Source organism: Eptatretus burgeri, chromosome 15, assembly GCF_056783735.1.
Source record: "Eptatretus burgeri isolate ZD-2024b chromosome 15, Ebu_testis_v1, whole genome shotgun sequence".
Taxonomy (NCBI): Eukaryota; Metazoa; Chordata; class Myxini; order Myxiniformes; family Myxinidae; genus Eptatretus; species Eptatretus burgeri.
This window is the reverse complement of record NC_140975.1, coordinates 16180307-16207319: the sequence shown is the minus strand read 5'-3', so window position 1 is coordinate 16207319 and position 27013 is coordinate 16180307. Positions and strand designations below refer to the sequence as shown.

General features: G+C 44.8%; 1 protein-coding gene across 4 annotated transcripts in view; it reads right to left on the bottom strand.

The window, feature by feature from the left end:
- The window catches only part of LOC147011622 (rho guanine nucleotide exchange factor TIAM2-like), a 24916-nt gene extending 1011 nt beyond the window's left edge, over nucleotides 1-23905 (bottom strand). Inside the window, exons 1-12 of one of the 4 annotated variants that reach the window (XM_085858061.1) lie at nucleotides 23750-23905; nucleotides 23082-23461; nucleotides 22309-22377; nucleotides 17979-18104; nucleotides 17653-17761; nucleotides 17013-17192; nucleotides 15951-16069; nucleotides 15718-15808; nucleotides 13742-13800; nucleotides 9071-9155; nucleotides 2639-2723; nucleotides 136-308 (exon numbers count right to left, since the gene is read on the bottom strand). In XM_085858061.1, coding sequence (XP_085714187.1) covers nucleotides 136-308; nucleotides 2639-2723; nucleotides 9071-9155; nucleotides 13742-13800; nucleotides 15718-15808; nucleotides 15951-16069; nucleotides 17013-17192; nucleotides 17653-17761; nucleotides 17979-18104; nucleotides 22309-22377; nucleotides 23082-23195 — 1210 coding nt within the window. In that variant the 5' untranslated portion in view covers nucleotides 23196-23461; nucleotides 23750-23905. Of the gene's footprint in view, nucleotides 1-135; nucleotides 309-2638; nucleotides 2724-9070; nucleotides 9156-13741; nucleotides 13801-15717; nucleotides 15809-15950; nucleotides 16070-17012; nucleotides 17193-17652; nucleotides 17762-17978; nucleotides 18105-22308; nucleotides 22378-23081; nucleotides 23462-23684 lie in introns of all 4 variants that reach the window. The other 3 variants (XM_085858063.1, XM_085858062.1, XM_085858064.1) reach the window with 3 other exon arrangements.
- Nucleotides 23906-27013: the final 3108 nt, after the last annotated feature.

The following is a 27013-nucleotide window of genomic DNA, read 5'->3' as shown; positions in this document are numbered from 1 at the left end:
CTACTCCTTTATACAACCCCATTTAATTGGCGTTCAAGTCACAAGCTTCGATAATTTACCCTCAATTATACCCCGATCATCTGCACTTCCCATAATCTACATCGTGCCATCGTCACGGCTAGCCGGCCAACCTACCGGTTCCTCTCCTTGACGTCCTCGTACGCAGCGCAGAGAGGCGTGTGCCTCCAAATGGTTGATACCCCTTGGGCTTGTCTGGTAGACTGGACGCCTTACAAAGACGCTCTCGGGCTTGAGCACGAAGGACAGAACGCACGGCACGCTCCAGTGTCATCCGCATGGATGATAGGCTGAGAAAGACCACAAATGAGGTCACAGTAAAAGTATGAGGATTGTATTTATGACCTTGTTCCACACTTTTTTTATTTTATTACCGGTATATTATTTTTTGCCTACAGAGTAAAAGCCAGAGGTTTCTTTGCAGGGTCTATGTTTGCATACACGAATCATACATGCAGATAAAATCCATGAGAAATAACTTGGCGGAAGAGACGGCACTTTCCAGAATATTCTGGGTACCGACGACACCATTTTTATGACGTTGCTTTTCTCTGCACTCGGTGGGGTAATAACAAATTTTCTCCTCCTTATGGTCATTTGTCTGTGCTCTATCTTTTCAAACTCCTGGGTCTCACTATCAGCCATTATCTTTCTTGGGTAAGCCACATTTCAAAGTTGGCCTTCAAAGGCAGCCACCAACTGGGCATTCTCCATTGTACAAAGTCCTTCCCACCACACCTGAACTCCTATCCATCTTCAAGGCTTTCATCCACAGCTTGATGGAGTACTGCTCTCCCCTCTGGGCTGGCTACCCTGCCTCACATCATGCTCAGCTTGATGTGGTGGAAACCTAGGCCTTCAAGATCATTGGAATCTCCTACGATGAAGCCGAGTCTATGGGCCTATTACTTCACCACCACAGACAGGTCGGTGATCTCTCTATCTTCTACAGCCTCCTTTCTGGTCTTGCTCCCTCTGTTCTTTCCATGTTTTGCACCGCCCCCTGGTTTCTGCCGGGTGCATACGGTCCACGATGAACCCACTTCTGATGAAACTACCTAAATCCAGAATCACTGCTCACCTCGACTCATTTGTTCCTCTTTTTTCCCACCTGTGCAACCAACTTCCACATTCTCTTTGATCTCATTCATCCATCCAGGTCTTCAAGACTGCTGTTCACTATCATCTCAGATCATACCCAATCCCAAACCATGATCTTTTCTACCCTCATTAACCCCCACTACCCCACCTCGAGCCCTGCTCCTTCCAAATTTCCAGTTTTTCCGCCGTACCCATCTTGTCCAGCCCTGCATCCTCTGCTGCCAACTCATTCCTCCACACACCCATTGTTCAAGCCTGCCTCTATATTGGCCTTCAACTCTGCCGTTGAACTTTCCCCCTCTCTCAACTGTTCCTTTTGTCACGTTGTGTCCCGATCCGTTCATTGTACTCATACTAGCTCTTCCACGAGCCTCGACTGTTTACAAAAAATAAAATAAACGACTTGGCCAAGGCTTGAACTCTGCCAACCTCTCAGACACAGAGTGGACACCTAACCATTTCATTGAGTATGGTGTTTTTTTTTTTTTGTATACCTTGGTCGAGGCTCGTATGAGAGCTAACACACAACTCACAGCAAGGAAGCATGAGCAAGCAAGCAAGCAAGCAACATTTTCCAAGCAAGTATTGAAATTTTGGTACACAGTGGCCTCTTCTTTTCAACAAACACCTCAAGATCACAAAAACAAGTGATAGCAACTAGGTCAGCCAGCTCAACATTATCTGAAGGACAGCTCGCTATAAAACAACAGCCTGTCTTCAAAGCACCAGCATGTTCGTTTGTAGTCCGGAAATCAGACCCATGATTGACAACTCAAAAGCAAGCGGCTCTTTCACACTCCATTAGCCATCATATTCTTATGTTAATTTCATTTCCATTCCAGTCACAACACTATATACTTGATGCCAATTTTTGTTTGCACAATTCAATTGTGTAATTGAGGTTACACCAATCATAAGCCACTACAGGCCAGATTTAAAAACACCAAGGCTGATGTACAAGAGAGACTCGGGTATAGAATTTAAGGGTTCGCCAGTTTCATGTTTGTAGCTCAACACCTTTGAAGCTACAAACATCACGTTAGTTACCAGCTTCAAATCCCAGATACCATGTTAATTACGGAGGTCCTTGTGATTAGTTTTAAAATACATCGTTTCTCAATGTCCTTTCCTGCATGTGATTACATGTACTTTTGGGCTGGCAGATGTCCAAGAGGTACGCACACTCGCCTCCAAGCCGTCTAGCCCGGGTTCAAATCCCAACCCATCAATAAACTGCCATCCCAGCGTTTCACATGCAAAGTGATTCATCAACATGTGTCATCCCGTGGATAGACGTTAAACTATTCGTCCTGTCTGACCATATTAAAAATAAAAATCACAATATTCTTCATGAAGAGTAGATGAGCTATCAATAGATTGTAGGGAGCAAGTGGACTGGTGCGGTTGCTGTCTGGGCAGCAGCTTCTGCACAATATTCAAATTGCCGAGGTAGTTCATATGTTCTATATGAACAGCCTTTCAGGTAAGAAGGCAGTCAAAACACCAGACACAGACACACCTTGAGAGTTGGAACACAACAGCTGCATGCGAGTCACGGTTTGGACTGACATGGATTATTTCCCACTGCTCTTCACAGTCACCTTCTGAGAGAGAGAGAGAGAGAGAGAGAGAGAGAGAGAGAGAGAGAGAGAGAGAGAGAGAGAGAGAGAGAGAGAGAGAGAAAGAAGAAGAAGAAGAAGAATAAAACAACGTATGAAATCTATTAATTCATATTTCATTCTCACAGGTGCTTCACCTTTTGTGGCTGAAGAATAATGACCATACATTTGCCCATATCTCATGCCATCGATCTGTTGAGCATGGTGATTTTAAAAAAATGGCTCGTTTGTTCAGAATCATCACATTGATAAAATTGTCAGCTGATAATTCATTAATGAGTTTTTACAAAGATACAAGTTTGTCAAATGCATCATTTGTTCTTCCTTTTAATACGGTTTTATTTAAAAAGTCCAAATAATTTTATATTTGTAGCTTCTCAACAAGAAAATGAAATTTTGTTTAACAGAGTTCACATCAAATGAAAGGAGGAAGGATTGAGGTTGGGAGGGGGCAGTTAAGACCATCAGCATTTATTTATCTTATAAAAGATCGAGGCTCATGGATAAATCGGTGACAAAAAGTAAAAAGGGAGATGTTGTAAGTGGGACACAAGCAGCAAGGGAATAAAGTAATAACAAAAGAGGAGAGAAAGAGAAGAACAAGCCGGTAGGCAACATGGGTGGTCGCTACATAATTGCATACTAGTCATAGTTTTTGACGGATCGGGCTGAAATTTTTTGACAGTTTGATTGTAGTGCGCATAAAAGCACGGAAGCAGATTTTTGATCTTCGAAAAAAATAATTTTTTTAGGATTTTTGTAAAATTTCAAAGCCCCGTTGCTAGGCAACGGTGGCGTCCATAGCAACGGTGCTCGAAAGCATAGAACTCGATCCTGGTATGAACCTACTAGTCAAGTTTCATCAATATCGGTTAACTCCTCTGGCCTCCAGAGCTGTCCAATACATACAAACATACAGACAGACGGAAAACCTGAGAATAATGGTAGTCTAGCGACCACCCCCCCCCCAAAAAAAAACAATAACCTGTATGAAAAGGTTGATGGGATGGAAAAAAATTGCGAATAGGGATGGGAGTTTTTTGTTGGTGTTTGGGATGGGAATGAGATTTATAGACAGACACAATTTGGGCCGAGTCTGTCAGTGTCTACCCAAACCTAATGTCCATTTCCTTTTCTGTCCCCGTGTTGTCCTCAACCCTTCAAGGTTTTGCTCTTCCATCAGAATTGATCCATTTTAGTTATGACTACTAAGTAGTGTAATTCGGTAGAACTTAAATTGGTTCCAGGATATATCGAGCAGCCCCTCCATCCCTCCCCCAAAGCTTGATTGACATCTCCAAATGCTCCTTAAGAGGTTTCCAAAAATGCCAAAGATGGCATGTGGGTGATTTTTCTCATGCTGTTCAAATTTCAACCGTATCATTTGCTTTTATCAGGGAAGGTACATTTCGAGAAATCTCACAGCTCTAATCCACTCTTGCCAACACACCCAAAAGTAAGCATGGTGACCAAGTGGGGAAAGACCCAGGAACTGAGTGTTCAAATCCAATATTGAAGCATTGTGACCGATTTGAAGCTTCTGGAACCCAAGTTATTCTCAAATGGACAACAGAATGGCAAAAAAAAAAAACACTGCTCTCGGATTGTCAGTAAAAACAGGTGGCCGACCAGTGACCTTTAGGGAGAGGACTATCTGTCTACCTTTCCTGGTCTGATGTACCTATCACACAGTCCACATTTTGTCACAGACTCTCAAATGCCTCCAAACATTGTACAAACATCATAACATTTCTCAAACACACTCCATAACCACTGAGCTCAAAAACTAAAATGAGGTGGCCCACAGATGAGCTTCAATACAGAAATTAGATCTTCAATGCCAAAATGCTTTTTAAAAATTTCTATTTTAAGATTATGGAATGAGGATGAGGATCTCATTTTGCTGGTAAAGCCGCTGTCACACCTTGACGTTTTAGCCAGCGTATGGCAACGTATCAAAATGTATGTAAAACGCTGGCATACGCTGAACTATTGATGTTTTGTTTTTTTAAAGTTTTGGACATATAATAACGTGTTGGATGTATGCATAACGTATTAGTAATGTAAACAGAACATTTTAATCACATATAGATAACTTATACCAACGAATGCTGAGCGTGTTGTCGGCGTTCACAACCTATGCCCAACGATAGTCTAACTTATGCATAGCGAGCGGCAGCGTATCGCCGACGATCACGTGGCGTAAGCTATTCATAAGCTGCGGCTCGACGATTCAAATCTTAACCGCACTAGGTATCGAAGTGTGAAGCCGCTGTCACACCTTGACGTTTCAGCCAGCGTATGCCGACGTATGAAAAATTTGCCGAACCAAGGTGGCACACGTCGAATACGTTATGGGTAAGTTTTGTATACGTTAAGAGCACGCTGGCATACGTCGTCATATGCCGAGAAATTTTCAGTATGTTGAAAATTTCTCAACGTACGAGACACATTCTGCATACGCTAGCATAAGTTGTAGGCACACCACGCGATCGTTGACACACGTTACTTGTAAGTTACTCATAAGTTGAAACACGTCAAGGTAATGGTTAGCATACCAGAAACTTAATTTTTAACCTATGAGTAACGTGCTTTGAACATGTGTAACGTTTCTTCAACGCACATTGACGTACGTAGACGTATTTGATTGACGTCTACCGGACGACCACAGAACTTACTGAACGTGTTACTAACTTACAGCTACCGTATAATGGCGTATTGGCAGCGTTTAGGGGAATTGGTATATAAAAATGGGGTTCACAGGAGGAACCCGTCAGTGTCCCAGACTCCATGATTTAATTTTTTGGAAAAAAATTTTTTAATGTATTTTTACGTTGAAGTGTTGATGTTTTTTTCATGTTTTTGGCCTATTCATAACGAGTCGGACAAATGCATCTATATATTAATACTGAAGGACCAATTTTGTGCTCCTCCTGGCGGTCGCGTCACGTTTTTCTCGGTACTGTGACCTGGACTGAAAGAAACTTCGTACCTGTAAGAGTGCATCGCACATTGTGGCAAGAGTCAACTTTCAACTCTGAAGCAGAATAAACACTTTTCGTTGAGACGGGGGCGAGGAGTGAAGAGGCGGGGGCGGGTGATGAAGAGACAGGGGCAGGGAGTGAAGAGGCGGGGGGCAAGGTAAGCAAATTTTTGGGCGGGGGTAAGCAAATCGAAAGCGGGAGATGGGGGAAATGGGGTGGGGGATGAGTGGGCGGGAGCTGGGGTGAATTAGGCGGGGTTGAGTGTGAGGGGGTGGACAGGGGGCGAAGGCCCAGGGGCAAGTGGGGTGGGGAATCAAGAGACGGGGGACGGGGAGTGAAGAGGCGGTGGCGGGGCTGGGTAATTAATTTTTTTGGCGGGGGTAAGCAAATTGAAGGCGGGGGGTTGGAGGCGGGGGGGAATGCGGTAGGAGGGGGCAAGCACGTCCTGTCCAGTCCATGTCCCTCGAGTGTGGGTGAGCTGGTGAGGGTGGTTGAATGAACGGAATCCGTCTGTGACGGGGTTTCGGCTAGTAATGTATTACTAACGTACACAGAACATTTCGATAACTTATCACAACAAAGGCTTAGCATGTTGTTGGCGTTCATAACGTATGCCCAACGATAGCCTAACGTATGCATAGCGTGCGGAAAAGTATCGTCGACGATCACGTGGCGTAGGCTATTCATAGGCTGGTGCTCAACGATTTAAATCACTGCCGCTCGACTATTTAAAATGGACGCTGGCGCTCGAACATTTTAATCATTACCAAGTGAGACATTGACCTATCTATATCGTCATCATGTCGAGGAAAAATTCAAAGAATACCGGCAAGAAGTCTCCTGGCCGTGGACGCGGACGCAAGGAGGATCCATCATTGCCCAAACCCTCCCCACCACGGACACCCTCTGACGGAGAGGATGCATCGTCGGGGGCATCGATAGCTGCGTGCGAGGCCTCCGCCTCCTCTCAGCCAACCCTTGCGAAGAAGAGGGCCAAGAAGACACAGTATTGTCTCGATTTCAAAGAGGAGCAGCTCATGTGCGATTTCCTTCGCGAGAACACATGCATCTGGGACATCAAGAAGACGGACTATCGGAGGGTGGACAAGAAGGCAAAGGTCTGGGAGGATCAAGGCAAGGCAATGGCGAAGTCTGTGGAGCACCTTCAAGGGTGGTTCAAGTCCCTGCGAGACACCCACACCCGTCTGGACAAAAACAAGAGCGGTGACGGCGCCCTGGAATTGACAGAGAGGGAGCAGTGGGTGAAGGATAACTTCGGCTACCTCAGGACTGTGGTCCGCCATAGTGTTGAGCCCATCAAAAGTGCAAGTATAAACACATATCAATATCAATACTAATATTTATTTATATTACTTTTACTGTACTACACATCTCTAAGTGAATTATTCATTGATTACTACAAATTGAATTTGCCTCTTATTTTTGCCTTGTAATTTACGAATCAATTGTCATAATTGCAGGTAAAGGAAACCATTGCAGCACACAGCGGTGACCTCGAGGCTGCCTGTGCAGAGCTCATGGTTTGTGAGGACAGCACGCCCTCCCCTGTCCCCTATTCATCTGCACAGGGCAAGGGGAAGCGTACTACGACGTATGCCAGCGTGCTCTTAACGTATACAAACTTACCCATAACGTATTCAATGTGTGCCGGCGTTTTAGCCCAAGTTTGCATACGTCAGGCATACGTTGGCTAAATCAGCAAGGTGTGACAGGGCCTTTAAGACTAGTGTCAGTCAATGTTGACAGACAGGTAGAACAATGAGTGACGATCAGACAGACAGATCGAGATACGCTAACTGCTGTGGGAATCAAGGAAAGGTTGATGTTAGTCAGTGACCGAAAAAAAAAAAAAAGGATAGATATCTGCGATCACGAAGAGATAGTGTAACATTAATAAAATGTGCCCCATCTACAATCTATCCATAAAACTCATCATGAAAATAATTCAAGTTATGATCAAAAAGGTGTTTTTTTGTTAATTAGGTCACAATCTGAAAAAAGTAGCTCAAGAACAAATCAAATATCAGGTGCGCAACTTCAGTGCAGGTCCACTATAATGCAAGAACATCTGGGAAGGTGAGCGGCCTTTGAGATTCCACATTGGCAAAACTGAGTGAAGACTTTTTATTTTATTAATCTATTTCCAGACCTCAATTTGACCTTGACCTTTAAACTTTAAACCTTGAAGTGTTTTGAATTATAAGCAGTAAGCATAATTTGCTTCATGCACATAACCCAGGCTATAATTTTTGCCTAAACAGAGCTGTCGGTTGCCTATACAACACCTGTCAAAAGAACGTGTTGCATGTTTGGAACAAGATCGCCCATCAGGCAGGTACTCCTGTTTGGAATAATAATTTTCTTAAAGTTGGTTTAGTACTCCTCAGGGTCTAAGAAACTGTGTGGTACCTTTAAGAATTGGGGGCACGAATTGTAGAAACAAACAAACAAACAAACAAGTGTCACCCTATTGATCCTGTTGATACGTGGAAGGGGTGGGGATCAATAGGTGGTTCGTGTAGCATGGTCCCGTGTGTTTCGACTAGGTTAGATTGTCGTGTAGCATGGTCCCGTGTGTTTCGACTAGGTTAGATTGTCATGTAGCAGGGACCTAAAAGTCATTTGTTAAAATGTGACACTGAGGCAGCAGCATATGTAATTTAAAGACAAGATAGAGTAATATTGTAGGTGTAAAGATCTCTGGTTTGTGGGCAAGGATAGGCGAGGACTTTCCACATTTCTTTATTTATCACCATCGTACACAAGTTTGCGTGTCCCCATTTCCCCCTGCGTCTCTCGATTCGCTTGGTTCTTAACAGTTACGATACCATCTTGTCTACCTTCTTCATGTACTTTTCCATGCAAAAAAATAAACCTTTTAAAAGGTAAGAAAATGTGTTTGAGCCATTTCCTTCCCATGTGCATGTGCCGTCGATTTCGGTTATTGGAATGATCCTTGAGGAACGGTAACCGTAAGTAAAAATAACTGAATGCAGTGCAATAAGAGACCGTTCGGCAGTTTTCCGGGATGAAAGGTCCCGGCGCTGAGGCATACGGGCACTCAGACGTGACACTACAAGAGTATAGAGGGAGGCTTAATAAATTCGTTTGGGTCACTTGTAAACCAGTCATCTTTCAGGTGTGTAAGCTCCATGTTCTGGAGTACAAACCTACACCAAGCTAGTTTTTGAAGTTTCAGATGCAATACAAAGATCTCAGCCATTTGTGGTCTCATTATGAACAAAACAGCACATTATAATCATGCAATGCTAAAATAATCTAAATTTTTTGACAACTTGGCAGACAAACAACAAAAACAAAACTCGCCTGAGATTGCGACGGCCTCTCGACTCGAGTGCATTTGAATTTCCGTGAACGGGATCAAATAGCGAAACGAACCTTCGATCGTGTCCTGGACACAGGAACATTCATGATTAGACTCCAAAAAGGATGGAATTTACAGTGGATGCCAGAATTGCTTCTCAATGAAATATCGTGAGAATCTATTTCACAAGGAAATTTGAAAAAATAAACTTTAAATACGGAGATCAAGGCCCATGGAAGAGCCAAACCACAAATACGTTTAATGTACAGACAAGAACAGGCAGACTTGGGATTTACAAATGGACAAGGTGGGTGAAAATGCAAAAATTGCACGAAGGCATGAGGGACATCACAGAGTAACCTGATATACCTGGAAGATTCAATGAACCACAGGTCAGAGGAAGGGGTGGATGAGGGGTGAAAGTAGGAAATAAGTGGAAATAGACACAGATACTAGATTTCTGCAGACTGAATTTTGAGCAATAGGGTCAGGCAGAGGGTGAACCACCAGGCGACAGGTAGTAAAGCCAGAAGACAATCTTACCTCTGAAAAAGTGAGCAGGCCTCTTGCCTCACCCTCCTGACAATGCTATGGTTTGGTATACAGGCCGGAAGCAGACAAAGCTTTGGCCTCGTAGTAGGATTTGGCCCGCCTCGACGTGGCACCACGACCCACCGGAACTTGTCAGTGGGATGACAGGATTTTGGCAATGGAAAGGCCGCTGCCCATTTGTCAATGGGGGTGAGAAATTGTTTGGAAAGTGGAAATGGGAAAATCATTTTTGGAACCTACAGAGATTTATATTCATCTGGAACATAAATTAAACCATAAAACGTTTTCCTTCCATACTTCAGGCTCTGCTGTAGAGCAGAAGCATAGTTGTCGATTGCAGAGTTTATCATCATCAGAAATAATATTCCAGGAGCATGGACGAAATTCCTTTGAGCAAGACAATGAGAGCGCTTTGCAAGAAAGCAGGACAGTCATCGGCTGCTGTCCTGAAGCTATTACTCCCCAAGGTCTTGCCAACGGTGTTATGATGCCCTCTGTTGGTGATCGTACAAGTAGGCATCCATTTGGAAATTTTTATGAGCAGAATCACCCTGTGTATGCTTAATCTGTCAATCTAAATCATGCGTGTAGTTTTGGAATTTTTCTCTGAATCGATAATTAATCATTTGGGTGCATGACTTGAAATACACTTACATCACCTAAAAACCACAAGATGGAAACAGGACCAGTTCTGACTAGAACAGAGCAGCCTTGTGAATGGAAGAGTAGAGATTGCTGCAGATGGCTTACGAGGATCTCTTTGAGGGGAAGAAAGAGCAATGAGGATGCCAGGTGTGCAGGAGTGAGGGACATTATCGAAAAGGCACAAGAGGTATGTCTGCGTGCTCAGGTGTAAAGATGGGATGCGTTTGAGCAGATGATGTTGGTTGGGGCACTTGCTCAGGAGTAAGGAAAGGACATGTTTGAGCACATCTGGTGTGGATGCAGTTGGCAGGAAGAGAAGGGGAAGAACAAAAATGAGGGGACGGAAGACTCGAGAGAGGCTTCTCGGGATGGAGGGGCGTGGAGAGAAACTCATATGGCTGACCAAGCAAGGTTGGTGGATGAATTTAGGCCGTAGTAGTAGTAGTAGTAGTAGTAGTAGTAGTAGTAGTAGTAGTTGTGGACGAGCCAGCAACCCACAAAGACATATCAAGAAAATATGCCTGGAAGCAGCAGAGGAAAACAATGTAGAGTAGATAAAGACAAAATGGAACATCTGGATAATGCAGTGGGTGGGGAAGGTATCAATGTAGAAAAACACAATTGGGTGAAAAGGAAAATTAAAGTTTCATGAGTGGAAAAACAATTGAGGGGGGAGGGGAAAATGAATGTTACAAGGGAAAAACACCAATAAAGATTCCAACTTTTCATTTTTTTTGACATCGGCTTAGGTATGTCACAGAACTGAATGGACCCCCCCCCCCCATCTACTTTCTCAACAATGCTTTTAAAGAAATTGTTTCATTCAAGGTTTTGTGTCTCACTCTCTGCCATGATCTTTCCTGGCAAAGCCACATTTCCATCCTGAACTCCAAAGCCAGTCACTGACTGGGCATCCTCCGTCGTGCAAAGCCCTTCCTTGGCACACCTGAGCTCCTGACCACATACAAAGCTTTCATTCACAGCCTGATGGAGTACTGCTCTCCCCCTCTGGGCTGTTGCTCCTGCCTCTCACCTTTCTCGGCTTCACGCTGTGGAAACCAAGGCATTTCATATCATTGGCATCTCCCGCGATGAGGCTGAGTCTTTGGGGCTCTCACTCTCTCACCGCAGACAGGTTTGGTGGTCTTTCTGTCTTCCACTATCTCCTCTTCAGCCTTGCCTCCCCCCACAATCCCACCCCAACTAGCCTGTGCTACATCTACATCACATCAATTCAATCTATCAGTGAACCAATTTAAATTCATCAGGGGAGGGTGAGTGTGGAACAAACACAGGCATCATTAGGGTGTTTAGGAATAAATATCCCCGAGTGGGCTGACGGTCATCTCTTGAGGTTGTTGTTCAGACTACTGCTGAAACTAAAATCTGGGAAAAGTCACAGACCCCCTTGGGAGCCCCCCCCCCATGCCCCCGATCCAAAATCGAAACATGTAAGACTGAGCAATCCTGCAGACCATCGAGTAGAAGGGCTGCATAGAGTTTCAGAGCTATCCATTGTTAAATGATTGACGAGTAGCGATCTGAAATTTTGGGTGGTTAACCCCCATGATCCGAAATCGGAGGAGGTGGGGGGGGGGAATCAAAGCCCGAGCGATTGTGCGGGCTACTGTCAGGTTTTCATGTGACAAGTTTCAGAACAATCAGCTGAGCGATAAGGGAGGAAAAGCAAAAATAGCAGAAAGTTAAGACGACCAGATGAACATCCGGATATCGTGACCCATTTTATAAGGTCATATCTCTGAGATCACCCAAAATACATATATATATATATATATATATATATATATATAAAAAACACACACACACACCTGTTGGACCCCACTATTTGCGGGGGATACTTTTCTGAAAAATGCCGCGAATGTTGAGGTATTGTTTTTTAAAAAAAAAATTGTTACATGGTCTTGGCTTGTTGAAGAGCTAGGGCACAGAACAGACCAGTACACAACATAACAAAGGGAACAGTAGGAGAAAGGGGAAACAACAGCAAGGTGGAGGAAGAAGGTAGACGGAGATGGACAAACAAGGGATGCAGGTAATGATGATGGGTAAGGGAGAATGCAAAGGGTGGACAATATGGATATGGAAGAAAAATTGGGTTCGATGAGTGTGATTTTGTCAAGGTCTGAGAAGAGGGAAAAGGCAGCTGCCTGTCTGTCAGAAGGATGAGAGATGTCACACGGCAGTGTGTGGAGTCATCAAAGAGGTAAAAAGGATTTTCCGGAGTCAGTGAGATAATTGATGAACATTAGGAATAATATGGGGCCGAGCAGACTGCCTTGAGGTACTCAAGCCTTGACAGGGAGAGGAGATGAAAGGGTTCCGTTGAGAGCCATACGTTGTCTACAAGAGTGGAGAAAGTCATGAATCCAAGAGTGGAGTTGGCCTTGGATTCCATCGACAGACAGTTTGGAGAGCAGGACAGGATGTCAGACTGTATAAAAAATTCAAGATATGTCCAGAGATATGGCCCTGATATCATGTCTGATATTGAGGGCTCCACCATTGTTGAGAGAGTAAAAGCATGTCCAAAGTAGAGTAACCAGGTCTGAATCTGAATTGATGATCTGAGACGATGGTGTTGGAATAAAGGAATGATTTTATGTCAGCTGTGATGATGGATTCCATGACCTTGTTGTTTGGAAGTAAGCCAATTGGTCTGTAGTTAAGAGGATCCGTTTTTGCACCTTTTTTATGTCATGCTGTAACTTTGGCTGATTTTCAATTCCCCAGGTAGATATCGACCAGTCCTGATTTTAAAAATGCGAATACGCAAAGCACAAATGTTGAAGCAGCTCATACTGTCTGACCCGCAAATACACGGGGTCTGCGAATAGCGGGGTCGGACAGTACATAGTATAGTTTTAAAATAAATATTTATTTTGTTTGGATGTTTGTGTGGACAGGAATTGGGGGGGGGGGGCAAACACGGTTGTAAGGTGATGAATAAACAAAGACAGCACATTCACCTGTTGATGAGATCACTACACAGGCAGACATACTATCATCCATACCTCAGCTACCTACCAGTCCTGACAATATCCCTCCATCTCCAATGCCTCGAGATACCAATTCAACAACTCAAATTTAAACCCATCTACTGTTTGCTGCCACTACATTTCTAGGGAGTACGTTCCATGCATCAACTACTCCGATTGAAAGACCCCTGCCGACCACCGTATTAACTCTCCTCTTCTCAACTCAGACTGTTCCCTGGTCCTATCACTGTCTCTTGCTTCATTTAGTTATACTCTCAAACTCCCCGGCCGAATCACAACTTGTCTTTGTTTTATGGCAATTACAAATCCACATGGAAGATTAAAAAAACAAATCATGGACTTCAAAATAACCATTTAGAGAGTCTATATCACTTTAGGATAAAAAGGTTGGGGAAGTGAGACGGTGGATTTAAATATTTAAAAGTTAGTGCGATGTTCGAACCTTCCTCGCAAACTTACCGACCGCCTCCTGTTCTTGAGAAAGTCTTTGCAGATGAGCACAACTGCTTTCTTGAAAACTGCAGTGAATGTGAGAAGGGAGGACATGGCGAGGTGAGTTCACAAAGTAACAATAATGGACGGGTACATTCAAATGAATTACTAAGACTCCTGCGTCCTCTCAAACATGACAATATGGGGTTTAATGATGCATCTCTATCTCAAGGCCCAGTCACACCTTGACGTTTTAGCCAGCAATGGCAACGTATCAAGATGTATGTAAAACGCTGGCTTACGCTGAACTTTTGATGTTTTTAAAAAAAAAATTCGGACGTATTCATAACGAGTTGGTCGTATGCATAACATATTAGTAACGGACACAGAACGTTTCGTTGTCTTATAGATAACTTACACCAATGAATGCTTAGCCTCTTGTCGGCGTTCACAACCTATGCCCAACGATAGTCTAACTTATGCATAGCGCGCTGCACGTATCGCCGATCACGTGACGTAGCCTATTAAAAGGCTGCCGCACAACGATTCAAATCATAACCGCCGGAGAAATGGAAGTGTCAACATTGCAGTCACACCTTGGCGATCTTGCCAGCGTATGCCGACCTCTGAAATATGCGTCTAAAACGCTGGCACACGTCGAATACGGTATGGGTAAGTTTGGCATACGTGAATAGAACGCTAAAGTACGCTATCATACGTCGTAGTAAGTGGAGTACATCTTGATATTTTAAACATTTTATGCCGTACTTGCTGTATGCCTCACACGTTCCGCATGCGATGGGAATAAGTTGTATGCACGATATGCGATCGTTGGCACACGTCGACAAAAGTTACTTGTAAGTTACTCATAAGTCGAAACACTCAAGGTAATGGTTAGCGTCAGTGTTCCAGACTCCCTGTTTTTTTGTTTTTTTTCTTCAGTATGACGGTGATGTTGACACTTCGATTTCTAGTGCGGTTATAATATAATACAATATAATTAATAGGCTGCCGCTCAACGATTTAAATCATAACCGCACTAGAAATTGAAGTGTCAACATCACCGTCATACCGAAGAAAAAAAAAAATTAAAAAAAAAACAAACAAAACAAAAAAAAATAAACCAGGGAGTCTGGAACGCTGACGCTAACCATTACATTGACGCGTTTCGACTTCTGAGTAACTTACAAGTAACGTGTGTGGACGGTGTCAACGATCGCGTAACGTGCCTACAACACGTTACTCATAGGTTATAAATACGTTTTGGGTACGCTAAACATTACCTCGACGTGTTTCGACTTATGATTAACTTACAATTAACGTGTGTCGACGTGTGTCAACGATCGCATAACGTGCCTACAAGTTATGGCCAGCATAGCGGAACGTGTGAGTCATACGCTGGCATAAGTCTAACAAATTTCAAGCATGCTAAAATTTGAGGACAACCGCAAAGTACAACGATGAAAGCCAGCGTACTACGACGTATGGCAGTGTTTTTCAGCGTGCTCTCAATGTTTCCAAAACTTACCCATAACGTATTCGATGTGTGCCAGCATTTGACAAATTTTTCAAAAAAAATCGGCATAAGCTGGCTAAAACGTCAAGGTGTGACTGGGCCTTCACCACGATAGGGATCAAGCCGCATTTCTGTTCGATTTTAATTTGAACAAATTTGGCAAAGAGATACTCCCCCCCCCCAAAAAAAAAATATTGAGAAGTGTCAAAAAGCAAAACATCTCAAATTGGTCGTCCTTGAAGCAATGATACGATATATATATATATAAAAACACACACACACACACACACACACACACACACACACACACACACACACACACACACACACACACACACACATCCAAATAATTTGGTGATATGGGGGGGGGGGGGACAAAAGGCAAAGGGTCACAACTGTGCAGGCCATACGGCCTAAGCCAGTTGGAAACTGATCGATTCTTTAAGAGGAACTACACAAGCCTTACAAACACCATCCCCACATTCACCAAAAACGTGCGTGTCTGTGGGCCCACGTGCAGAGTTCAGCCAACACACAGTGCCATGTGCTAGAAGATCCCCCATGGACAGGTCAGTAGGCTATGGAGGAATTTCGGGAGCACGTCGGGAAGAGGTCAGTGATGGAGCGTGAGCAATGGACGGCTCATGAAATTTTCTCACCCGATTTGTGGACGAGTCAGCAATACGGAAGTAAGAATTTGACGCAGAGAAATGAGGCTACCTCGTCAGTGTCCATCTTGTGTTCCAGCATGAGCTCATCAAAGTGCTTGCCATAGATCTCATACAGTTTCTGCATCTCGTTGATGTGGCTTGCAGTTTCGTTCATTGCTTTCAAGGCCTCTGAGTAGAAGCACCAGCAAAATAACTAACATTTTTGTTTTCACAAAAGCAGATCAAAGATTCTTGACCGATATTAAAAGCAAACAGAAACTTCTATTTTATACATAGTTGAGGAACATAGAGGAATTAGAACATTGACTGGATTAGGATGTAACAGGACAAAACAAACAGCAAGAGAGGGGGAAAAAACACACAACAGTTGAAGGACAAAAAAAGAAAAGAAAAGAGACTTCGAAAATAAGGGATGGGAGGAAGAATTATGATGGAAAGACACAGGGGGTGGAGAAGATGGATAGATCAGCAAATTCAGGAAGGAAGAGGGTTTAGGCTGGGTTATCGGGGGTAGAGAAGATCATGGTTTGGATGGGAGATGACCAGAGACGGTGGAGAACAGCTGTCCTGAAAACCTGGAGGGAAGAATGAGATTGAACAGAATGTGGAAGAAAAAAAAAGAAGAAGAATACAATTGGGTGCTGAATCAAAATTGGACGATTCATCATTTTCAAGTCACAAAATAGCCATGGTAGGTAGAGGAGAAAGAAAATTCTGAGATGTTTGGATGACTTCGGTGGCAAGTCAAAATCCTACCAAATGGAGCAGAAACAACATTTGGGTGCCAAGCATCGAAACACGGTTCAAGGACAAACGCATTGCTTAGAGATCGGTAAGAAAAACCAGGCAGGCTCACTAATGACATCAAGGGAAAAGGTGGAGATATATCCTCCCTAGCCTGGAGTGCAGACAGCACTAATCCATATTTTGTGCCCAACTCCCAAATGCCCTCCAAAATGGCCGAGCAAGCCACTCAAGGAAACTCAGTGCGCCGACAAGCAGCACCATAAACCTCCCATTTGGGGAAATGCATAAATAAGTATTCATTAAAACTTCACCATCAACTCAGTGCTGGTGAGATACCTCTACCCTCCCCAAACAAAGGACGCACCAGAAAGATGGTAACCTTCTTCACTGTCCATGTCCACAACTGAACACAGTTCTCTCAGGAGCAAAGGGTACTTCAAGATCCGCTGGATGGGCTTGATGAGGAAAGATTCCAGTGTACTCGAGTGCTGACCACTGGGGTTGAGAGTGTTTAGGAACTTTTGGAAGTGTCCATCTTTCTTGGCTGAGAAACAAAACAATTATCCTTCGCTACTTACCTGTGGCACCTTAAGTTACCCCACCCGCACGAAGCGAAAAGCAGGGTGAAGCAATCGGTTCACTTTGTTCATCGATCTACAGACATCGGTCTGATGAGGGAACAATTTAATCTTCGATTGAAATTTATATTTTGAACGCTGTGGAACCACAAACCTGCATATTGGCAGCAATTTGAATCTGAATTTGGAAAATTGTACAGAATCCCGTCCCTGCATGAATGCGCATAAGAGGGGTAAGGTAATTGTTTTAGTCTGGCTGTGTGTCAAACAGTTTAACAAAACTGATAATCATTCCAAACAAGAAACTTACTGTTATTAGGGATGTTGTATGAAGGACACAAACAGGCACAACAAACTAATGTGAGGTGGTATAAAAGACGGTGCATCAATGGCGGTAAACTGAGAATTTGGAGCAAAGAGTCGCACCTTTCTCCAGAACCCTCTGGGCCTTGTGGTAGTTTGCACAGTAAGCACCGTATAGTTTGAAATGTTCCGAGTAATACAGGAAGGCCCCGCCAAGTGAAAACAGCATCCTCTGGAGGCCGACACACAAAGACACTTGGACGATTTGCACACTAGTTCAAGGACAAGCTCATACATAGAGGCCTTTCTGCACCTCAAGGTGAACCGTGCACAGCAAGATTTGGCACGGTTCACTTTGCAGTGTGAAAAGGGCACAAGAGAACTTCAACCAATGGAACCGTTTTTTTAATTCTCACCTTTAAAAGGATCAATTTCAACGTTCGACTCACCTTGACCTGAGTCTTATCTTTGAGTTTCTCAATATCAGGTACCACCTTCAAACCCTCCTCCAAAGCTTTCAAAAAGTCTCGCTGAAACTCCGTCAGCGGAGTCAAGCTTCCGAACAATTCCTCGACCTGTCCGCATGAAAGAAGAGCGGGGCACAAGCACTTCCTGGCTGCTCCCTACTAACATTCCCAGATTACAAGCTTCCGACGACACTTCCAAAAGATTCAATTCCTGGAGGGATTCTGAGTTCTGCCAATGTCGCTACTCAGGTAACCAGTCACATCCAACTTGGGGGGGAGGGGGGTCAGGTCAGGTATGGGAGCATGTGCCAGAGCAGCGCGTCGCTGCGTCCACTTTCCGCCGGTACTCCAGGGGCCTCCGTCTGGCCATCCCCCCAGGCAGATGCCTGGCCCATCCCCATCTCCTTGAGATGCCAGTCAACCTGCTGCAACCACGAGGCATGTGGTCAGCCCATTGGCCTCCTCCACAAACGAGAATCCCTCGCTGAGAGAATCTGGTGAGCAGGATCAGAGTCAGGAAAACGAGCCACATGTCCATACAGCCGCAGCTGACGCTCACGAACCATGCAGGTAACAAATCTCATCGGAGTCTCTCTCAGCAACCGCTCGTTGGACACAAAGTCTGACCAGCGATAGCTAAGGATTCTCCGAAAAGACCTGGTACCGAAAGAATTAAGTCTCCGTCTCAGATCCTTGGTCAGAGTCCAAGTCTCGCATCCATAGAGCAAGACTGGAAGCACCAAGGACCTGAAGACTCGGACTTTCGTCCTCCCGCACAGGTACCGGCAGCACCACACCCCATTATCCAGTGAATCCATGACTCCCTAGGCCCGACCCAGACGTCCATTGACCTCTGACTCACAGCCGGCAGAGACATGAATATCACTGCCAAGGTAAGTGAATCTCTCCACGACCTTAAAGGCCCAGTCACACCTTGAAGTTTTAGCCAGCGATGGCAACGTATTAAAATGTATGTAAAACGCTGGGTTACGTTGAACTTTTGATGTTTTTTTTTTAAAGATTCGGACATATTCATAGCGACTTGATCTTATGTACAACGCATTAGTAATGGACACAGAACGTTTCGTGGTGTTATCGATAACTTATACCAACGAATGCTGAACCTGTTGTCGGCCTACACAACCGATGCCCAACGATAGTCTAACTCAGGCATAGCGCGTTGCATGCATCGCCGACGATGTCGTGACGTAGCCTATTAAAAGGCTGACGCACAACGATTCGAATCATAACTGCCGTAGAAATGGAAGTGACAACATCGCGGTCACACCTTGGCGATCTTGCCAGCGTATGCCGACCTAAGAAAAATGTGTCTAAAACGTTGGGGCACGTCAAATACGGTATGAGTAAGTTTGGTATACGTGAGTAGAACGCTAAAGTACGCTATCATACGTCGTAGTAAGTAGAGTACGTCAATAAATTTTAAACATGTTCAAAATTTTACGATGTACTCTGCGTATGACACACGTTCCGCATGCGATGGGGATAAGTTTTACACACGATATGTGGACGCTTACACACGTCCACAAAGGCTACTTATAAGTCGAAACACGTCGCGGTAATGTCTTTTTGACGCGAAACTTATTTCTAACTTATGTTTGACGTGCTTTGAACCAATTCTTTACATAGTCCCAACACACATTGACGTATGTTGACGTATTCCAATGACGTCTTCCGGTCGACAAAAAAAAATAAATTAACGTGTTTCTAGCTTACAACTGCCATATAAAGACGTGTTCCCAGCGATTTTGGGAATTGGTATATAAAAATGGTGTTCATAAAAGGGGAACCCAACAGTGTTTTCGAGTCCTTTTTGAGTCGATGTCCATGTCAGCAGTAACAGTATCAGTATCAGTATTAGTATTAGTAGTAGTTTGTTCATGTTGGCAGTAGTAGGTGAGTGTGAGGGGGAGGGTGTGGGTTATGATGGATCGTCCTTGCGTCCGCGTGTCCACGGGTAGGAGACATCTTTGCACCATTGTTCGAAGTTCTTCACGGCTAATTTTTTATGGGGCTTTTTCAACAATGAGCTATGGCTTGTTTTTACGATTTAGGTCTATTCATAACGGGTTGGACAAATGCACAATGAACTAATAATGTGCATAGAGCACTTTGATTACTTATAGATACGATATACCAACGAATAATTATCGTGTCGCCGGCGTTCACAAACTATGCCCAACGATAGCCTAACTTATCCATATCGTGCGGCAGTTTATCTTTGCCGGTGACGTAGGGTTTGCTATTCATAGGCTGCCACTCAACGATTTAAATGGCTGCATCTCCACTATTGAAAGGAGACACTTGCGCTCAACAATTGGATTTTTTTTTTTTTACACTCAACGACTTTTAAACGGCTTTGTTTTTTGCCTTTGTTTTTAGACGCTGGGGTTTGGTAATTTGAAACGTTTCTTCTGAACGTGTTAAAACGCTCAAACTCGACTATTTTAAATAGACGCTGCCGATGGACAATTGGAATCATAGCCAAGCTAGACATCGAAGTGTGAACATCCTCGTCATGCCGAAGAAAAGTTTGAAGAATGCTGCAAATAAGTGTCCTGGCCGTGGCCGTGAACGCTGACGCAAGGACGATCCATTATACCGACGTCTTTCAGCCTATGAGTAACTTAAAAGTAACGTCTGTCGATGTGTGGCAACGATCACGTAACGTGCCAACAACACATTAATCATAGGTTAGAAATAAGTTTCGGGTATGCTAAACATTACCTCGGCGTGTCTCAACTTATGATTAACTTACAAGTAGCATGTGTTGACGTCTGTCAACGATCGCAGACTGTGCATACAACTTGTGGCCAGCATAGCGGAACGTGTGAGTCATACGCCGGCATACGTCGTGAAATTTCAAGCATGCAAAAATTTGAGGACAACCGAAAAGTACAACGTTTAAAGCCAGCGTACAACGACGTATGGCAGTGTTTTTCAGCGTGCTCTCAATGTTATCAAAACTTACCCATAACGTATTCAACGTGTGCCAGCGTTTTAGAAAAAAAAAATTCAAAAATCGGCATACGTTGGCTAAAACGTCAAGGTGTGACTGGGCCTTAACATCCATACCACAAACAGGCACAGACAGGACAGCAGCATCCTAGATGTCATTCATTGAAAGCCTGGATTTTAGTTTTGACCCAAGAAACCCGTAATCCCAGTGGCTCCGACTCCTCATTCAGCACCTCGAGGGCCCCCAAAAGGATATCTAAAGTCTCTGCAAAGATGACTGCATCATCTGTGAAATCAAGGTCAGAGATCTTGACATTCCCAAACGATGAACCGCAGCTTGATCTCTCAGACATCCTCCCAAGAATCCAGTCCATAAAAGTGCTGAAAAATGTGGGGGCCAGTACACACCCCTTGACAAACTCCAGTAACAACTGGAAATAAGTCAGAGATGGTACCACCACATCTCACAGCACTCTCAGTACCAGAGTAGAGTTCAGACATCAGATCGATCAGTTTTGGTGGCACCCCACGAAGACCAAGAATCCTCCAGAGGGCATCCAGATTCACCGAATCGAACGCTTTACAGAGATCAACATAGGCTGCAAGCAGCCCCTGCTGAAACTCTCATCTGCGTTCGGTGAGGACACGAAGGGCAAGGATACGGTCAATCGTTGACCTCTTTGGTGTAAAGCCTGACTGCTCTGGACGCTGGTGCTCAATCAGATGGTGGCGAAACCTATCAAGAATTATCTGAGCAAAGACCTTGCCCGGCACTGAGAGCAGCGTCACCCCTCGGTAGTTGTTGCAGTCTTGGCGATTACCCTTCCCTTTCCAGAGAGGGACAACAAGGCCCCTCTTCCAGTCAGTTGGGATGATGCCTGTGTTCCAGGCAGAGCACAAAACTGCATGCAACGACATGAGTGCAGCATTTCCATCAGCCTTGAGAAGTTCGGCATGGATGCCACAGATCCCTGGAGCTTTACCTTGTTTCAACGGGTTTACCGCAGCCCGTGTTTCCACAAGCAAAGGTGGACCACAGTTGATTGGAGGGTCAGCAGCAGGGATTGTAACACCCCTGATGTCCAACTCGACGGGGAGCGGGGGGGGGGGGGAAGAGAAATAACGCACTCGGCAAGGTTGGAATAACATTCAAATATTCTTAATGCTGCAAAGCATTCCCTTTCCAGATGCTTGCAACAATTTGGTGCCCATTTCAAGACAGGTCACCTAAGATCGGTCGGCCTTACGGGTACATCACAAACTAATAAAAAAGATCTCCGAGGGAAAGAGGGAATTGGATACAACTCAAATGCAGGTTCTCTTCCAGGATCTGTACCTGATCTGGAGAGAGACAGCCTTCCATCCGGATGGGCTCGACGTATGAGTTCCGCAGCGTGAGCAGATCCTGCACAGCCCCAACGATTAGACTTCAGGCTTACAACATCAAATGCATCAACATCCCTCAACTAGTCATCTCAAGTGTTTTTATAACCAATGAATTTAACATATATATATATATATATATATATATATATATATATATATATATATATAATTATATACATATAGACAAATATCAAGATACAACATTTGAGCAACAATTAAATTAATTTTTTTAACATTCCAATAAATGTCATAGGGCTGTGAGGATAGGTATATGCACTCATCTCTGAGCTGTCTCGCCTGGGTTAGAATCTCGAGCCAGCTATAAACTGCCGTCCTGGTGTTGCACAGGCAGGGCGAGGCGTGTGCGTGCGTGCGTCCTCCCTCGGATGGACGTTAAAAACTGGACTTCCCGTCTGCCGAAATTAGTTTGTGGAAGTTAAATATCCCACGGTGCCCTTCCCGAAGTGTAGGCGAGTCATCACCGGCATCCTGAACAACTACAAATTCCTGCTCACTCATCGGAGTATCCAGCGGCAGAATGACTCCTCCTTCAGTCCTTCCAGGATTAATACCCGAACCACGAAACTTCTTCGGCACAACCAACGCTGTATAGACTTGCCATGCTACACAAGGAGAGAGAGAGACAGACAGACAGACAGAGAGACAGAGAGACAGAGAGACAGACAGACAGAGAGACAGAGAGACAGAGAGACAGACACCCACCTGGACGTACGAGCGCTCGGTCTCCATCAACTCGAGCATCACCTTCCGCAGGTGGATCATATTGCTCTTGACCAGGGACTCAGGGGGGTCGGGAGCTGCTCGGGGAGGCTCCATCGCAGGTAGTTGATGGTCGGACTGCGAACACCTGCGAGCACCTGAAATGTTCCGGTGTGCCGTACTGGGCGGGGTTACGGTAGTTTGGATTTAGTGGTGACTACAAGTCCCAACCAAGACCGCATTCCACGAGCGGTGACTCCGAGGGTGTCTCACCGTGCAGGAATATTTACCCAGGAAATTTAAACTCCCATCCAAACAAAGGGAGGAATTTCCAATCAAAACGCACAGCTTGCGATGACACGAGGCAACAAGTTTCATCGAGGCTGGACGGAGGAGAGAGAGAGAGAGAGAGAACGATACTTTATAAAAGTTTCCACATTGGTTAAAAACACACAAACACTTGGGGGGGGGAGGGGGAGGGAGGAGAAGAACCAAAAACAAATAATTAAATAAATAAACAGCTCACAAAGTTATCTTTCAAACTTTTTCGACTATTTTAAAATCCATTTGTGAAAAACGATGTAATCGATCAATTAAAAAATCCACCTTTGTAACTTCGAAACAAACTTTGGATTTATTTCAGAGAGAGAGAGAAAACTTGAGCACCGGACCTGCACGTTTCCCTGATCGACTACGTTTCGCATCCCATCCGTGGATCCGTGTATCCGTGCTGCATTGCGTCCCCACTACCGCACGCGCTACCCGTGTCATCCGACCCCAACTTATTATATGGACCCGCCTTGAAAATGGGAACTTCGGTAACATGCGTTAAACCCCCTTTCCGAGCCGATGGAACCGCCCGCCCCCACTGCTGCCCCAGAGGGACCGTACCAAGTGAGCGCGGAAAAAAGGGGGGGGGATAATTAAATCAGCTCCGGTCGTTTTATATCCTGTTTACCATCAGCAAAGAGTAAAGTTCATCTCTGGTGCAAATGTCCCCTTCCGAGACGATTCTATTTTCTGTAGTTTATCATCCCTCGGCTTCCGTTCGTCCATTGGGCCCGAAGGAACAGGATACTTTGGCCGGGGCCCACAGCACGGCCATAGAATCAAGAAGAGCAGAGTTGATAGGTAGTTTAAGGCAAAGGTCTTTCACTCGGAGTAGTAAATGCATGGATTGTTCTCCCTGGAAATCTAGTGGCAGCAGAAAGAGTACATCGGTTTAAATTGGAATTGGATAGGTACCTGGAGGTACATTGGAGGGGTACAGGTACATACATGCACATTGGCAAGACTGGTAGGTAGAAGGGTGGGTGATTGTAAAGATGTAGCAATTGTAAGACCTGTTCGACGATCTCGTCAAAAGGGAAATGACCTGTTGGTGTTTGATCATCACACTCACTGTTCAACTCCCCCACCAGAATTAAACAGGTGAATTGAAAGATCGAATGGATGTGGCGTTGATGTGATGTGGCACGGGTATGATGGACCAAATGCCCCCTCATGCGTCAAAGACCCGAGTATGGTATCTCGATTATCAACCGAACCACACTTGAGGTTGCTAATCCGTGGCTCGTGATTGGCGGAAAGTTTTCGGATCTTGAATCCGTGGCTCGTGATTGGCAGAAAGTTTTCAGATCTCGAATCCGTGGCTCATGATTGGCGGAAAGTTTTTGGATCTGGAATCCGAGGTTCGTGATTGGCGGAAAGTTTTTGTATGTCGAATCCGTGGCTCGTGATTGGCGGAAAGTTTTTGGATCTCGAATCCGTGGCTTGTGATTGGCGGAAAGTTTTCGGATGTCGAATCCGTGGCTCGTGATTGGCGAAAAGTTTTCGGATCTCAAATCCGTGGCTCGTGATTGGCGGAAAGTTTTTGGATCTCAAATCCGTGGCTCGTGATTGGCGGAAGGTTTTCGGATCTCAAATCCGTGGCTCGTGATTGGCGGAAAGTTTTCGGATCTTGAATCTGTGGCTCGTGATTGGCGGAAAGTTTTCCGATCTCGAATCCGCTCCATTTAAAGACTCAAATGTACTATCGGTGGTAAAACGACGGTTCGGTTGAGCCCACAATCCAATTCGCAAAGTCGTTCCAAAAATAAAAGGGCTCGTGATGGAAGGGATCGAGTGTCTGATGGAAATAAACGCGGGTTTTGCAAGGACGGCACGAACTATGAAGCTCAAGTCAACAAGCAGTCACGTGGCGATTCTTTTCCGATGAAACCGAACATGCCTTGGGCTGTTGTGATGATCTGATAACGGCATTTGAATTTAATATTGGAAACATAATTATTAATATTATGAACCGTTCATTTATCACGTACGCACGTCGGAGGGAATAATTGATTTAAAAGAGAAAAAGAAGGGAAGATAGGAGAAAGAATAATGGAGAGTATCAAGAGGAAAGCGAAGAGCCATTGCATGAGCATGGGCAGGTAATGAGTGGGAGTACAAAGAAAGCCTCACGACAGTTGCGTACGTAATAAGTAGATAACCTCTCAGCGATTCAGAGTAACATCGTCGATTGGCGAAAAGTTTTCGCATCTCGAATCCGTGGCTCGTGATGGGCGGAAAGTTTTCAGATCTTGAATCCGTGGCTCATGATTGGTGAAAAGTTTTCCGATCTCGAATCCGTGGCTCGTGATGGGCGGAAAGTTTTCAGATCTTGAATCCGTGGCTCATGATTGGCGAAAAGTTTTCCGATCTCCAATCCGTGGCTGGTGATTGGGGAAAAGTTTTCAGATCACGAATCCGAGGCTCGTGATTGGCAAAAAGTTTTCGCATCTCGAATCCGTGGCTCGTGATTGGCGAAAAGTTTTCAGATCACGAATCCGAGGCTCGTGATTGGCAGAAAGTTTCTGCATCTCGAATCCGTGGCTGGTGATTGGCGAAAAGTTTTCCGATCTCGAATCCATGGCTGGTGATTGGCGAAAAGTTTTCAGATCACGAATCCGAGGCTCGTGATTGGCGAAAAGTTTTCCGATCTCGAATCCGTGGCTCGTGATGGGCGGAAAGTTTTCAGATCTTGAATCCGTGGCTCATGATTGGCGAAAAGTTTTCCGATCTCCAATCCGTGGCTGGTGATTGGGGAAAAGTTTTCAGATCACGAATCCGAGGCTCGTGATTGGCAAAAAGTTTTCGCATCTCGAATCCGTGGCTCGTGATTGGCGAAAAGTTTTCAGATCACGAATCCGAGGCTCGTGATTGGCAGAAAGTTTCTGCATCTCGAATCCGTGGCTGGTGATTGGCGAAAAGTTTTCCGATCTCGAATCCATGGCTGGTGATTGGCGAAAAGTTTTCAGATCACGAATCCGAGGCTCGTGATTGGCGAAAAGTTTTCAGATCACGAATCCGAGGCTCGTGATTGGCGAAAAGTTTTCAGATCACGAATCCGAGGCTCGTGATTGGCAGAAAGTTTCTGCATCTGGAATCCGTGGCTGGTGATTGGCGAAAAGTTTTCAGATCACGAATCCGTGATCCAACCCAACCCCAACCCCTCTCCTCCTCTTTAGAAATCCACATTTCCCCAACCCAACCCCAACCCCTCTCCTCCTCTTTAGAAATCCACATTTCCCCAACCCAACCCCAACCCCTCTCCTCCTCCTCTTTAGAAATCCACATTTCCCCAACCCAACCCAACCCCTCTCCTAATCCTCTTTGGAAACCTACATTGCCTGTTGTTTACTCCCATCAGAACGTGCCCCCCCTCCTCCTCCTTCCCCCGTGGTGACAGTCCCCTCCGGGAGGTTTCTTTTCCTTTCCCTCAATCAGCTGGAGATTCGAACGAAACACCTGGGAAAACATCCAAGGAGGCACGAGAGCTAAAGTTGTGCAAGTTTGGCTAATTTTGGCTGTTACGGGCAGGTCCCTCCGCAGCGAGTCCTCTTAACCTTAAACCCTGATAACCGTGCGTCATCACTGGGGTTTCCCAGCTCCGG